At 62.7% G+C, this 15,404-nt stretch overlaps 1 protein-coding gene across 2 annotated transcripts; it reads right to left on the bottom strand.

Annotated features, from left to right (window-relative positions):
• Positions 1 to 531: 531 nt before the first annotated feature.
• DRG2 (developmentally regulated GTP binding protein 2) lies at positions 532 to 15,156 on the bottom strand. 2 transcript variants are annotated; one of them, XM_082604761.1, is made up of 13 exons: positions 14,965 to 15,156; positions 11,488 to 11,648; positions 9,851 to 9,940; positions 9,281 to 9,341; positions 7,924 to 8,014; positions 7,297 to 7,369; positions 7,089 to 7,179; positions 6,332 to 6,429; positions 6,016 to 6,092; positions 4,881 to 4,969; positions 4,094 to 4,152; positions 1,671 to 1,708; positions 532 to 1,314 (listed from the first exon to the last, which is right to left on the bottom strand). In XM_082604761.1, exons 1-13 carry the CDS (start codon positions 15,026 to 15,028, stop codon positions 1,275 to 1,277), a joined length of 1,032 nt encoding a protein of 343 aa, XP_082460887.1. In that variant the 5' UTR covers positions 15,029 to 15,156; the 3' UTR covers positions 532 to 1,274. The 2 variants fall into 2 exon arrangements, with proteins under 2 accessions (XP_082460887.1, XP_082460886.1); XM_082604760.1 differs by having other exon boundaries at positions 1,655 to 1,708; positions 14,965 to 15,153.
• Between the last annotated feature and the right edge of the window lie 248 nt (positions 15,157 to 15,404).

Genomic DNA, 15,404 nt, shown 5'->3' with positions numbered 1-15,404 from the left:
GGAGAAGCTGTGTCTGTATCATGGGCGGCAAGCCCAGCCCACCACGCTGCCCGCCTGGGGCCCCATGCATATTTAATGTCTATTATTCCTGTTTTGTCACTGGAAAGGAGCCTGAGCAGCTGACAGAGAAGCCAAGAACAGCCGGGAGAGCTGGGCAGTGGGCCTGCTCCAGCCCCCCCAGGGGCCCTGCCCCACCTGCTGGCCCAGTGCCTCCATAAACCTGTTGCCACCTGCCCCAGAGGCTGCAGGGCCAGGAGGAAGTCTTCTCATTGGCTCAGCAGCCTCAGAGTGGGGTTCAAATCCCAGCTCTGCGCTCACAAGCCGTGCAGCCGAAGGCAAGTCACTGCCCCTGGAGCCCAGGCTGCTTGCAGGCCCGCACGGCACCTCGCATCACTCCTCACAGAGGCCCCCCTGAACCCCAGGCTTGGACCTGCTCCCCCAAGGCCCAGGCTCCGCACACTCACTGCTGCCCTGAACCAACCTGGCAACCGAGTTCAGCAAACTCACAAAACTGTCCTTAGTGAATAGGCATTGTTTCCACTTTTTATTTCAGGAAGGAGAGCCGAGAGATTTGGGGGTGCAGGGCGGGGTGGTATTTAGAGAAAACACAGAGCCCAGACTCCAAATCCGCCACCCCAGGTATCTGCACTGGGCTAGGTCCTGGGCTGTGTGCTGGGCAGGGGCTGCGCTGGGAGGGGGTGGCCCTTCTGGACTGGTCAGGCTGTGGAGGGCATGAGCTGGGCCTTTAAAGCCCCAGATCTCTGGTTTCCATCACGGGGCAGCCCTGGGGCGGGGGTTGGATAGGGGGTTTTGTCCTGGGCAGCACCCTCCCTGAGAACCAGAAAAACTGGCAGGAGCTGAGAGGCCGCCAGGGACCCAAGTAGGCCCAGCTCCCTGCCCGGCATCAAGCCAGCCATCTGCACTAGGCCCTAGCTGGGGGCAGGTGGGCAACTTGCTCATTCTGCACTGGAAGGGGCGGGTAGGGGGCGGAGAAGGTGCAGGCCCAGGGACCCAAATAGGACCGCTTCCAGAGTCCAGTCTCACGGGAAACGCTGCCAGCCCAGCCCATCCCCAACCTCATCCTAAGGCCCCAGCATGCTCTCCACCATCTGCCCATTGAAGAAATTTCTGCAAACAGCAGAGACATGAGAGACCCCTTCCTGGGGTGCATTTGTATTTTCCCAGTCTAGGCTCTGGTGAGTCCCACTGGGGGTGGGGGCAGGGCCACTACTTCTTCACAATCTGGATGACGTCCTCGTGCTCCATGGTGTGGGTCAGGCCCACCCGCTGCGGGCTGTACTTGGTGCTGGTGCCCTGAGTGGGGAGCGGGATGGGGGACCACATCAGCCTCTGTACCCACCCGGCCGAGGCTGACAGTGTCACTGGAAGGGAGTGGAGGTGCAGATGGGGGGTCTAGAGTGGGGGGTCCCAGCGCCAGCAGACCCCGCAGCCTCTGACAGCAGGACTCCCAGCGGTCCACCCGGCCCGGATCCCAAAGCAGGAGGGCTGTGTCTGGTCTGGGTCAGCATGCAAGCCGCACACCCCGCAGAGCAGGACTGACGGACACCCCGGTCCCCATGCAGAAGGACGGGAGCTCCTGCCTGACCCTGAGGCTGCCCCGGGCGACCGTGCCCGCCTCCCGCCCAAGACTCACCCACACCAGCGCGTACTTGAACTGGCTGGCGAGTGACCGGTGGATGCGGTGGCACTGGGGGACGGGAGAGAGACGGATGGTGAGCCCGGGCTGCGCCCGGAAGTAGCCGGGCCCAGGGCAGGTGCTCTGGCGGTCCCCACGCAGCCTTGCACTCACAGCTGCTCTGGCGCTCCTGCTTCCTGCCTCTATGGGGCCGCGGTCACTGAAGGACCTGGGCCTGCCCACCCACCCTGCTGGAAAGGCAGCCTTGACAGGTGCTCTGGCAGATGGATGAGGGCGGCTGTCAGGGTCCCCACCGGGCCTGCCTCTCTCACCTCCTGCAGCCCTGACCCGGAACCTCCCACATAACACGTCACCCCCCAGCCCAGGACGGCCCACGTCCTGTAGCACTCCCAAGTAGGGACAAAGTTCACAGGAACCCAGCGCTGTTAGAAGGCCCGAAGGGAAGAGAGCTTGGAGGGCAGCCAGCTCTTCCCCCCGAGAATGTGGCCCCCTGGCTGCACGGGCTGGGCGGGCGTGGTGGAGGCGGCCAGGGTGAGGACAGTGCGACGTCGCCTGTCCTCCACATGCCCACAGCCTCACAGGCCCCGGGCAGAGACCAAACGCCTAAGCCCAGACATGAGGCCTGCAGGAATGTTTCCGGGGGGCCATCCGGATCTGGGCCTCCTCTGGGTGACCAAGGATGCGTGGCCACAGCAGAGGACACTGCCGGCAGGGACGAGCACACACACCCGTCCTGACACTCACTGTTTCCTAGACCAAAAGATGAAATCTGATGGTCCAGGTCAGCTCTGGCCTGCAAGTGCACTTGACGTTTTGTTCAGCTTGCCCCCGAAAGACAGAACTAGACCTGCCTGACAAGCTCAGGGTCACAGAGTTGCAGGGTCGTCCCCGGACCCTGGGAGCCCTCGAGGCAGATGGGGAGGGTGCCCTCCAGTTTGCTGCAGGTCCCATCGTGCCCTGGCATCCCTGACACCAAAGTCAGTAGGAGCTGTTTCCCACTGAGCCTGCTCCACGAATCTCCTTGGAGAGAAGCATTCCTATGCACTTGTGTCTCTAGCAATGAGGGAGGATGGAAGGCCGCCCAAGGTCACCTTTTTCCTTTTTAAAATTTTTCCGCTGCACCGTGCAGCATGTGGGATCTTAGTCCCCTGACCAGGGATTGAACCTGCACCCCCCTGCAGTGTAAGCGCAGAGTCTTAACCACTGGACCACCAGGGAAGTCCCCTAAGGTCATCCTCTTTAATACTGTTTGTGGATGGGAGACCCTTGAAGCCCACGGTGCCTCTCACCCCTGATGGCCCTGCCAGATCCTTTCTGCCCCTGGGGCTTATGGCCCGTGATCCTGTGCAGGCAAGGCTCTTGTCAGCTCCACTAGGTGGATTGCAAAGGCCCCGGGGGCTCAGTTACCCCAAGATGAGGTCACCCCTCAATGTTAGTATGTGGGCGCCAGGGTGCAACCCCATGTCTGACTGGCTTCTCTACTTTGGGTCTGTGGTCAGCACCCAGGCAGGCCTGTGTGCACAGCATGGCACCTGTGATAGGTGAGTATCCAGGAAGGGCTGAGGCCCTGCAAGGCAGGCCTCGCTGGGACTAGATCCAAGCTCTGGAACCAAGGCCCCCGCAGGCCCCTCCCCACCTTTTAGCACCTGCTGCCTTCGACCCTGCGACCCTCCGTGCCAGCTGGCAGCCAATGGCCCACAGTCCACGTTCACTCCTGCCTCGGGCCTTTGCACCTGCCGCCCCACTGCGTGGAACAGCCTTCTGCTCCTGGCCTCTCCTGCTTTCCCAACAGGTGTGGCGGAAGCCCCACGTCCTGAGAGGGCCTGAGAGGGCCAGGGCATGTGCCAATGTGCTGCCGGCCAGCCCCCACTGCACTCCCCTCGGTGTGGGACTGTTTAACTGCAGGATTGGGTGGCTGGCATCTGTTGACCCCAAAGGACCCCAGTTCTGGCAGGAACCGGGGCTACTTGGCTGGGCACTGACGCTCACTAGCGTGTTGGGTGCACTGAGCCCCCGGGGGTGGAGCCGATGGGGCGCGTGGAGGGGCGGGCTGCACGGGGGGCTGAGTGGAGGCAAGCATGGGGGAGACACGACTGGGAACGCACAACCCAGAATCATCCTGGGCGGCAGCTCTACTGACCGAACGCCTGAATGGCCCCGAGGACCCCACAGCCCTGGTGGGACAGGATGGTGACGACCGCTTCCCAGGCATCTTCCCCGCACCAGGCAGCAAGCTGAGTGTCTTACCCACTGGACCCCGTTCCACGCCACCCCCTAACTGCAGCCGCCCCCTAATTGCAGCCGGGTGGCGGGACACGCGTCCAAGCACCCAATTGCAACGCGGCGGCTGAGGGCCGGGAAGACGTCAGGCAGGACCCCGGGCGATGGGCAGAGCTGCCCCCCCCCCACCGGCCTGGGCAGGTCTCCTCAACTCACCACGTGCTCCACAGAGGCCCCTTTCCGGAGGATGATGGCGTCCGTGAAGTCCGGCCTCTCTGCACAGACGGACGGGGCGGGGCGGGGCGGGGAGTCAGCAGGGTCAGGGCCCACTGCCACGCAGCCCCCCTCCACAGGAAACGGAGGCCCTTCCAGTCTCCGGCCTTGGCCTGCCCTTCCCCCACTCCCGGGCACACCCTCGCTAAGAGCCCCGAACAGACTTCTACAGCCTTGACTCAACACAGAAAATCAAACTACACCCCAGTCCAGGGTGCAAACTCCTGCAAGCCCATCAGCCACAAGAGCCCCGGCCGAGGGGACCCGCAGATGAACCCGGGGTGGACCGGCTCCGGCCGGGCAGCCTCATCTCCCTCTGCGGACACGGCCAGGGTCGACGCCAACTGCCCAAACTCGGCCGCTAGGCCGTGGGGTGTGAGGCATGTGCACAGGGGGTGGGACGTCGGGGAGGCCCCTGTGTGCCCAGCGCCCTAAAGCCTTGACGTAGCGTCTGTCACTGCTCGGGGAGCCACTGCTGGCGGTGTCTATCCCATCCCCACATCCCCCTCAAGGCCAGCAGCCCCAGAACTCGGCATTCTTTGCCACAAGGGCTCAGGCCGAGGCCTCTGACAGGCTGCAGTAGAGGGTGGTGCCTGAGACGGGAGAAAGCCGTCATGTAGAGACTGGCTGGGCGGGGGCTGGGCCGGGGCTCTGGGCGCCGCGTGCAGATCAGGCGGCCCGGGGGAGGAGGAGGCCCGGCCGCTTCTCGGGCCGTGCGGCCCTGACTCACGGCCTCTCTTCTTGGTGTAGATGCAGGTCAGGGCCAGGTACTCCCAGAGCATCTCCAGCAGGTAGTCCAGGTTCAGCTTCATGCCGCAGCTGCCGGGAGGAAGGGGCCGGTCAGAGCATCCAGGGCTCCCGGCACCCAGGCTAGTGCGGCCCAGCTGGCGCCCATGGGGCAGCACAACCGCAGGCCTGATGGCGCTTCAGCTGCCAACACCTCTTGGCACTGTCACGTTCACGCCCAGCACAGCCTGCCATCTCTCCAGGGCCCTGTGGAGGGCACAGGGCACCTGTGGCAGCTGGGGTGGCCAGAGGCAGAGGATGACAATGCAGAGCCCACCCTCCGAGTGGCCCAGGGCTGCCCAGCAGGGATTTCAGCAATGCGGTGACCCCTGGCTTGGTCCTTTGCCGCTGTATTGCCCTCAGTGGGGACCCGCCCTCCCCTGCGATGCACGTGAGCAGGTACAGGGGTGGCCTGCAGGGCCCTGAGGACGCAGCCCGGACGCGGCAGCAGGAGGGGAGCCGAGCTGGCCTGTGGGAAGGACACCTGCTCTCTGCTGCTCTTCGTGGCCGCTAGGGACGCCCAGGAAGCAGTCCTCGAGTGGGCCCAGGACCCCCCTCTTCCCCAGTCCCCAAGGTCTCGCTCCCCAAAAGCCAAAGCCACCGTGACGCTACAGAGCACCTGGGTGGAGCTGGGAAGCCAGCAGGGTGGGCACAAAGCCAGGCTGCCCTGACAGAGGGCCCCGCAGCCATGGCGTGCCAGAGTGCAGGCAGCTCCCGGGACCCACCCCTCAGAGAAGCCCCCACCTGAGGACTTCAGTCCCTTCTCCTTCCCAGCGGAGGTGACAGAAGCCACATCTTCCAGGGCCTCAGGAGCAGCGGGCTACAGCCTGGCTCTCTCTGGGGGCCTGCAGTTAACTGCTAAGCCACGAAGCTGCTAACCACTCTCACTCCCAGACCTTGGTGGATGAAGTCCTTCTGTTTTCTTAACCAGAGCTTACCCCATCACCCACCTGGCCCAGACAGGTTAAAGGGGACTCGGCCAAGGTCACCAGCAGCTACCGGGATGGCCTCCTCTACCCCGGGGCACACAGAGCCTGACAGATGGACTCCCACTCAGAGAGGGTGGCCGCGGGCCTCACCTAATGACCACGCTGTCAGGTTTCCGGGCCAGGCGGTCCACTTCCTCCATTGAGATCTGGTCGATTTTGTTATAAACCTGGGGTTGGAAAGGGGGAGGGGGGGTTGGGGGATGAGAGGAACAGAGCAGTGTGGCAACGGGGCCCCACCTGCTGACTCAAGGATGGGGAGAGGCTGAAGGGGCCTGAGGCCCCCGGTCCCCCAGAGAGGCTGGGCTGGCACTCCGGGGTCAAGCCCGAGGTGCCTGCGGGACTCAAGCAGTCCCTGGGGTGAGGGCTCCCCTCCCACATGGCTGCCCCGGGGGCTGGCACCACTTACATACAAGCAGGGCATGTACACGCGGTTGCCCATGATCACGTCTATGAACTCATCCGGGGAGCAGTCTTCTCGGAAGAGCACCTCCGCGTTGAAGATCTCTGAGGGGCTAGGGTTAAGGGCAACCTGCGCGCCAGCAGCCCCCCACCACTCCCCACTGCCAGCAGAGCCTGAAACAGCTGATCGTGAGATACGCTGCCAAGAGGGACCGTAAGGTTATCTGCTTTCACGGTTTTACATGATTTTAACGTTTGGGGAGCTCCCTCACTTTTCTCAAGGAAGCACAACGTGTAAGGGGTTCAATCAATATTTTAAATCTTTGCTGTTACAACAGAAGAAATGATGCACTTGCCAGGATCGCCAAGGCAGCCAGTTCCAGAGCCCGGAGCGCTGGTCCCGCTCCCCCTACGATGCGAGCTACCGTCCGCGGCCGCCCTGCCTCCGCTCCAACCACCGCCCCCAGCCTGACCACCCCCCGAGGCCTCCCCAGCCCAGGAGGCCCTGTCCCTCGCCATCTCGTCTTCCTTCCACACGTGACCGGCCTTGTACCCTGCAAGGAGCCAGGAGTGCACGGCTGCGGCCCAGCCAGCCTGAAGCTTGGGGAGCGTGAGGCAAAGGAGACAGAAGTGCCTCGTGTGAGCTGGCCACAGCTTTCCTGCGGCCTGGATGGAGCTGGGTGATGTGGGCAGTCTGCGTCACCCGGGCCCCCACTGCCCGAGGGCCACGGCCCCCCTCCCTCTCGCACCTTCAGGAAGGGTGCTATACTCGTGCAAGATCAGCTGCACCAGCTTCTCTGAGCACTGGGTCAGCGTGACCGTCGAGTTGAAGGAGATGCCGCCTCCTTTCTTGGGCTGGAGGAGAGAGGGAGGGGTGATGCTGACAGAGCGGCAGCTGCAGCCTGCACCCCTCACCCTGCGGGCCGCGGCTGGTCCCACCCCCTTGCCGAGGCTCAGGAGCCGAGGCCTCACCTTGAAGTAGATGTTGGGCTTGTGCTTGTTGAGGCGGATGCCGACCGAGCCCAGCTCCTTCTCCAGCAGGGACCTGGTGGAGGCCCCATGGCCTTCACAGGTGTGCGGGGCAGGCCGTGCGGCCCCCACTCGCCACGGCCGGCCCTCCCACACCGACCACAAGCCGCCGAATGTCCCATCCCGGCAACCAAAGGTGCTGAGGAGGAGCCCCAGACCCTCTGGCCGGTCCGAAGGGAGATCGCCTGGTGTGCGGCCAGTGTGCAGACAGGCCTGCTGTGCCCTCAGCCGCAGGCCAGGGTGTGAGCAAGGCTCTGCTGTTTGGGGCCGGGCTCCTGGCAGACGCTGGGCAGCAACGGGGCACCCAGGCCCCCGCAGGCAGGAGCCAGAGCCAGGGTGGCACAGCACAGCCCCATCCTCTGGACACAAGCCTCTCGGGGAGGCTGCCCCAGGCTGCCTGCACTGGGTGTAGCTGTGGACAGTCCCACCACTGCTCCCACATGGCAGAGCGCCAAGCACCCCGGAACCACCCACCACGAGCTCAGGGACACACGGGCGGTAGCCGCAGTGTCCCGTTCCCCCCGCAGGGCCTTCCCAGGCATGTCAGCCCGCCCCGTCCCAAACGCGGACCTCTGCACCTCTCCCTTGGTGGCGTCCAGCATCATGATGACGACGTCGGCTGTGCGTGCCACGGCGATCACCTGCCGGCCACGGCCCTTCCCTAGTCAGGAGGGAGGAACGTGGTTACACAGTGACGTGGGCAGGGCCACGGGATGCCCCCAGCCCACGGTGCAGACTCCCGCCCCTTACAGACCCGCACGGACTCTGCCACGTGCCACCCCCGGGCTGGCACTTCTCCTGAGCCCTGTCTTACTCATGGAAATGTGTTTTAGGAGGAACCCCGACACCAGCGACTGGGGAGGAGAAGCGCACCCCACTGCCCCCCCTGACTCTGTGGGCCCTGAGCTGGGTGTTCCTCCACCACCTGCTCACTCAGCCCGCAGAGCCACGTTGGGCAGTCAGTGTTATCTGCCTGTTCCAGACACGAGAAAACTGAGGCCTGGCTTAGAAACACTCAACCACTTGCCCAAGACCACAAAGCTACGTGGTTCCAGGATGTGACAAGTCTGCCCCTCCCAGAACATGAGTTAGAGAGAGGAAGCAGCAGAAGGCACAGGGGGAGGGGCTGTAGAGCCGTCACCAAGGTCAGACCCTGCCATCAGACAACCAGAGAAGGCAGGCACCAGGCCAAGGTCACGCAGCCACTTGGGGACTGAGGTCACAGCAGGGGCCCCGGTGGTCTCCAGGGGCCTCCTGACTATAGCGGGTGAGCCTCCCCCGAGGGGGCCAGGCCTCCTCCTGCTGGCTGGGATGGCAGGTTCCTGGGGGACCACCATCGCTGCCCACGCCAATCCAAGTAGGCAGGACCCCGCCCTGATGAGGGCGGTGGGCACGGGACCCCCAGGAGGAGGCTTCAACTCCAGTCCCTGCACAGGTGCACGGTCGTTTAGGGCAGACGCTCAGGCGTCCGTCCCCGCGCTCCTCCCGGCCGTGAAAAGAAAATGACGACCCTCGCTCAGTCACAGGGCTGTCAGAGGATTAAGCGAGCCAATGGTCTGCACGGAGCTGGCACCTGGCAAGGGAGGGACGACCCCAGCAGGGAGCCACCTGCCACCAAAGCCGAGGGCGTGTCCCATCTCAGAGAACAGGGCTCTAGGACTAGGGCTCCAATGCCACACGCCCATCCCTGGCGGGGTCCACCACACACTGGACGTGGGAACCAGAGTTGCCTGGTGAGCCGTGCGACCCTGGGCAAGTCACCCACTTCCTGGGCCTCGGTCCCCTCAGCTCTGAGGCCAGAGTCCCTCAGGAACAGAGCACTGGGCCCTGGGAAGGGCTGTGAACCCAATCCTCCCGTCAACCATCCACAGGCGCCCACAGCGGGGCCTGGGCTCCACCCCGCCCCCCCACCTGCTCCCCCTCCCACCTTGTGCTGCGCCTTCGATGATCCCAGGAAGGTCCAGGAGCTGGATGTTGGCGCCTTTGTACTAGGATGCAGGAAAGGAGGTAAGGCAGGGCCGGCGGGCTGCGAAGGGGGCCTCCCGGGCCAAGTCTGAGCTGCGTCCCCACCCCAGCCAGCCTGGCGCAGACCACGTCCCGCGAGCCGAGGGGCCGCCTGGAGGGCGGGAGTTTTTATAAGCCCCCAGCAGCCACTGCTGACGGTAACAGCTCTTCACAAGGAAACTGCCTCACGGTGGGAGGCCCAAGGCCACAGAACCCCAGCTACCCAAGGCTCCAAAGCTTCTCTGGGAACAGAAGGAGCCAGGCAGCCAGTCACGGGTGACCCGAGCTGGGGCGGAACAGGGCAGCGGGGCACAGAGGGGCACCGGGGAGAGCTGTGCATGCTGGCAGACTCTCGGAACCAGCCAGGATTGCAGGACGGGCCAGGCGTCTCTGGGGTCCCGGCAGCCCCAGCCCCCAGCGGTGTCCGTGCTTGAGGGCAGAACACACACACGCACGCACGCACGCGCATGCGATCTGGCAAACCCCGGCTTACTTCAATGACCCCAGGGATGCAGGTCAGGGTTGTGAACTCATAGGACGCAGTCTCACTGGCCGTGGAGGTCATCAGGCTCAGGAAGGTGGACTGGGAGAAAGCAGGTCATTGCAGCGGGGGTCCTGCCCCACCTCCAGGAGAAGCCCAGGTGTGGGAGCCTGCGACGCCGGGAGACCCCCATCCCCCCGGCTGGGGTGTGATGAGAACAGCTGGAAAAGTCACCTCTGGCCCTGCCTGGGGGGGTTCAACACCACAGGGCCGCCCTGTGCCTGAGGCCCCAGGCCTGCCTCGGGTGGACATAGGGACCTGGTTCCTAAGGGGGTTCCCCCGCTACATTGGGGCCCATCCCCAGCTCCACGGAACCTCCAGACCCTCCTGGGCCCAGAGAACTTGGAGCAGGTGTCGGTCCCACGGCACACAGCTGCTGCTCCCAGGAGGGCAAGGAAGCAGGGACCCTCCCGCCTGAGAGCACTGGCGGGTGGCGCAGGGCTGCGAGGGAGGGAGGGAGGGGAGCGCGGAAGGATCCGGATGGGACCTCGCGGCCGACCCAAGGTGGGAGTGGGGCCACACCCGGCCGGGACTGAGAGACCCGGCCTTCGGTCCTGCTTCTGCTGGGGACCCGGGACCTCGTCCCGGTCCCGACCTTGTGAAGGAGGTGACAAGGCAGGGGGAATGCGGCGACCACAGTGATGGACGCTGTGGCCCAGAGGCCAGCAAAGCAGCGGGCAGTGCCAGGAGGGCAGCCCAGCCCGGCCCGGCGCCCCCATCCTAGTCAGCAGGAAGCTGGGGCACAGCTCACTCACATGCCCTCAGGCCCCTGGAACCCAAAACAGGGCTCGTGAAAGAATCACAGGCCTCAGATCACAAAGTCTCTGCCCAGGGGGCCTCTTGGAAACTTGAGGAAACGTAAAAACCTGGTGGGGTAGACAGGTGTGGACAGACGGGCGGCCCTGAGAGCCATGGTTGCCAGAGGCCAACCTGGGGGACACCCCCGAACCTGTGTGGCCCCTGCAGGAGGGAGGCCCGCGCCCTCCTGTGCTCAGACAGCCCAGATTCCCAACAGGGTCCAGACCCCAAGGGCACAGCTCTCGGTCACTAGAGTGGCTCCTCCCGGCCTGGGCTTCTCACCCGGGTGAGAAGGCCTTGCAGGCTGGAAAGTAAGATCGAAAGAAAAGGCTAAAACGAGTGAATCCACGACAACACCCTAGGAGTCAAAGCCTGGCTGTGCTCGCTGGCTGCCCAGGGGTCACACCTGGTCAGTTCAGGGCGCCCCGCCACCCTCACTCCCCGACGGCCTCCGCCTCAAGGTCCCCTCCTCGGGGCTCTGCTCACACACCTGCTCACAGGGCAGCCGCCCGGCTCCACGTGCCTGCCCTTCCCCTCTCCTCCACGAGCTCGGGGCTGAGCGGGCAGGGGCAGAACGTGCCTGGCACGAGGCGCACACTCAGTGAACGCCTGTGCTCGGGGACAAGGCAGAGGCCAGCGGGGCCACTCCTGCTGGAGAGTCCCTGCCGGGCCCAGGGAGGCTGGGTCTCCTGCGCCCTGGAGCCGGCTCAGAGAGGAGGGAGGGGGCGCGGCCGCAGCAGAGCGGAGACCAGCCACCTTCCTCCCCGAGGCCTGCGGTGCCCATCACTGACCTTACCCACAGAGGGGAAGCCGATCAGCGCCACGCGGGCATCGCCCGACTTCATGACATCGAAGCCCTCGCCTTTGGATGAGGACGATTTGGAGGGTTCCAGGAGCTGGGCCCGATACTTGGCGAGTTTTGCTTTCAGCAGGCCCAGGTGATACTCGGTGGCTAAAAGACAACACAAGATGGAAGGTGGGCTGGGAGGGTCCCGTACGCAACCAAATACACGCAACCGAATGCTGGCCGGGGCCCTCAGAGCCAGACAGCAACCGACAGACAGACATGACCCAATGTCCGTGGTTCTCAGCCAGGGTGGCACCACCCCCCTTCAGGGGGCATCCTGGAGGGTGTTTTCAGGAGTCGCTGCGACGGTGAAGTGATGGTGAAGTCCTCATGGGCACTTATCAGGCAGGAGCCGGGGAAGCCCGCAGCTCTACAAGGTGTAAGGCAGACCAGCAGAGCCAAGAACTGTCCCGTGTCACAGGGCCACAGAGGGAGCCTGGATTAGGATCTCTGGGGCCCAGAGCCTCACAGGGCATTTTTATAGCGTTAACAGACACTGACATTCCCAGGAGTGGAAGTATGTGTATGTTGAGGGAAGACTATGGCATGTTTTGTTTGAAACTTTACCTCGACGGGCTTGCCTGCTTGGGACCCCAGGCTGCCAACAGGGAGGCCTCGTGCAGGGGACGTGAATCACCCACACGACACACCTGCATCATCTGCACTGTGGCCGCCACATGCCCAGTGATTCTGCCCAGAGGTGCAAACACCTCACCGCCTCTTTGTAACTCCACTGTATCTTGGCTGGGCCCCTACATTCACTTATTGAAATAAACCCTATTTTAATTATAAATTACTTTCCTTTTTCTCCTTCTTGATATCCATTTTTTCCAAATTCTCACGTACATAAGTTACACTAGTGATGGGGAGCTGCACTGCAGGGTGGCGGGTGGGTGGTACAGGACCTCAGCTACATGTCATGTTGCTGTGGTCAGGTGACCGGCCTGGCCACTTCCCGTCTCCACCACTGTCCCTCTCATTCGCACAGTCCAGCTACCCATTCTCGCCTCAGGACCTTTGCACTTGCTACCCCATTTCAATCTCATCTTCCCAAGGCTGGCTTCTTCTCAGCTCAATGTCACCTCTTCAAAGAGGCCTCCCCTGCCCAGTCGTGCAGAGGCAATGTCACGCAGAGCTTTAGAGCCTGTGTTGGAATTCCATCCTGAAATTACGGGCCATTTTACTTTGGAAAAGTTACTTAACCTCTTTGTGCATCAGTTTCTTAATCTGCAAAATAGGGATGTTAGCAGTGATAACTACTTCTGCAGATTTCTGTAATTAAAGAAAGCTCTGGGAACAATGACCAGCACGTAGTAAGCTCTCAATACAAGTTGGTTATTATTACTGTCTGCAGTAACCCCCACCCCTGCCAGGCCCCTCGCTGGTCCCCTTTGTTGTCTTCACGGCTTCTCAGCACCATTTGAAACTAGAGCCGACCCTGGAATAACACGAGTTTGAACTGCACGGGTCCACTTATACGGGAATTTTTTTCAGTGATATCAGTGCTGCATGGTCCGCGGTTGACTGAATCTGTGGATGCGGAACCGTGGACATGGAGGGCTGGCTATCGGATGCAGCATTCTCAGATCGTGGGATCTGCGGTGGGTCCCGGAACCAATCCCCCCCTCCCCCATACCAAGGGACGACTGAATCTTATTTCTTTGCTTCCCTCCCTCTAGAAGGGCAGGACGCCCAGCTTCCGGTGTGGTGCTCAGGAAGTGTTTTGGCAAGTGAATTGAGGGCAGTGAGAAGTGGTCAAGGACAGGCTCAGCAAGTCAGGTTCACGTGGTCCTTTCTGTCACCCCAGCGCATGAGACTCTGAGCATCTCTGAAGGGAAGGACTAGGTCTTGATCCCTTAATCACCTTTACATCCCCTCCTGGACCACTGCCAAAGCGGCAGCATCTCAAGCCTCCTTGCTACTTTCCTTGAGCCCCATGGATGATACTCTGCAGGGCAGCCAGGGGGAACTTTTAAAACAGAAGTCTTTGCTGCTTAACACCCTCCACTAGCTTCCACTGCCCTTAGAACACAACCTGGACTCTTTTGCATGATCTACAAGGCCTACACAACTGGCCCACTCCTTTCCCATCCTGCACTCCAGCCCCAGACCTTCAGCTCCTTCAACAAGCCAAGTTCATTCTTGCCTCAGGGCCTCTGCACCAGCTGTTTCCTCTGCCAGGAACAGTCTCTCCCCAGGTCTTTGCATGGCTGGTTCCTTCTCCTCATTCTGGTCTCAGCTCAAACGTCCCCACCTCATGGTGGTCTTCTCTGATGAGCCCACCTTAGTAGCCCCAACCCTTACCCCGACACGCTTGCTACATCACCCTAGTTTGTCTCCACAGCGTTTATTATTGGCTGAAATTATCTTGTGTCTTCAGCTACCAGTTCACAGATGGTCCACTGAAAGGTCAGCTCCATGCGGGCAAGGATGTGCTAGCTGTTCACTGCTTTAACCACAGTGCCTGGCACCTAGTAAGGGTTCCACAAGTATTTACAGAATGAGAGTGAAGGAAGCCCCCCAACTTCACAGCCAAGGGAGGACAGACACTGAGACCAACCACTGGCTTGCTTCCTGCTCCTGCAATCCCACAGCAGGGCTGGTCAGGCACTGGGCCTCGCCCACCAGAGCCAACCACATCTCCCACTACTCCAGACCCTCCTTCTCATCTAGACTCTTCTCCTCACTCTCCCATGAACACGCCGTGCTCACCTCAACTCCCGTGTCTTTGCCTCAGCAGTGCCCCTCTCCTGGAATCCCCTCCCCTCAACCAGCTCAAGTCCCACCTCCTCCTGGAAGCCTTTTGGGGTGTCACCGGTCTCCTCTCCTCACGAGCTCCCGCAGCCCTTACAGTCTGCGCCCAGATCTGATGCTTCATCAAGTGCTACCTATGCTGCAGGATTCACTTTAATACCGGGTGCTCACATGCGTCCAGTGCTTTGCAAACAGAATCTGGTTTAACCTAGTTGTGAGCTAAGAGGGGGTACGGGGTTATTACCCTCATTTGCAGAGGAGGACACTGAGGCTCAAAGAGGTGAGGTGACTTCCCAAGCTTTTCACAGCAGATACGAGGTGGAGCCGGGGTCCAAACCCAGGTCCGCCACACTCAAGTCCTGACTGCCTCCACCCCACCGAGGGGCTCCGGGCAGCTGGCGAGGCTGTACCTGGGGGGGGGGGTCTCCTCCTGGACTTCCGCCCACAAAGGAGCAGAGCGCCAGTCCACCAGGCCCGACCGCCAGGAGACCCGGCTTCGAACCCCGACCCCGCCTCTCCGGGTCGGATGCTTGCTCCGTATGCTGGGGTTCTCTACTCGGCCCCCTGGTCTGGCCCTGATCCGCGCCCTCGGGATCCCGCCCGGCTCCTCCGGCTCCGGCAGCCCCACCCCCGCCCGCTGCAGACGCCCCGCCGGCCCGGCCCTCACCTTTGTTCTTCTGCGTGCGCGCGATCTCCTTCTCGATCTCGGAGATCTTCTCCAGGATCCCCATGGCGGCGGCTGAACCAGGCGCACGGGCGAGACAGACTGCAGCGGCTCCGCGAACTCCGGCCCGTCGGCTGCGGCAGATCAGCGTGCGCCGGAAGTCCACTGAGAACAGCGTCCGCGCGCGCCCGGAGCGCCGGGATTCAGAGTCCGGGCGGGCGACGTCGAGCGCAGTGCCAGACGCTATTGGTTCCGCCCGCTGGGCCAGCGGGGCTGGGGGCTGGGCCGGGGCGTGGCCAAGCCGGCGGGGGCGTGGCCAGGCGAAGAAGTGCAGGAGCGGGGCGTGGGAGACACAAAGGGACGGTCCCGCGGTGGACTCCGCACTGCGGGTCCCAACGCAGCCGACTTTGCTGGTGTAAAGAAAAGGCGCTGAGCCGAAAGTC

Source organism: Mesoplodon mirus, assembly GCF_964341445.2.
Source record: "Mesoplodon mirus genome assembly, chromosome: 18".
NCBI lineage: Eukaryota > Metazoa > Chordata > Mammalia > Artiodactyla > Ziphiidae > Mesoplodon > Mesoplodon mirus.
The sequence above is the reverse complement of the archived record's forward strand: the minus strand, read 5'-3'. Positions and strand labels throughout refer to the sequence as shown.

What these genes read in the sequence shown, in the direction of transcription:
- DRG2 (XM_082604760.1), bottom strand. Translation starts at nt 15,028, where the DNA reads ATGGGGATCCTGGAGAAGATCTCCGAGATCGAGAAGGAGATCGCGCGC. An exon ending in GCTTCCCCTCTGTGGGTAAG is followed by an intron (nt 9,941 to 11,487) that starts GTCAGTGATGGG and finishes GCTTTCTCCCAG; the next exon opens with TCCACCTTCCTGAGCCTGAT. An exon ending in ACCAAGGGAGAGGTGCAGAG is followed by an intron (nt 7,370 to 7,923) that starts GTCCGCGTTTGG and finishes GGCCTCCACCAG; the next exon opens with GTCCCTGCTGGAGAAGGAGC.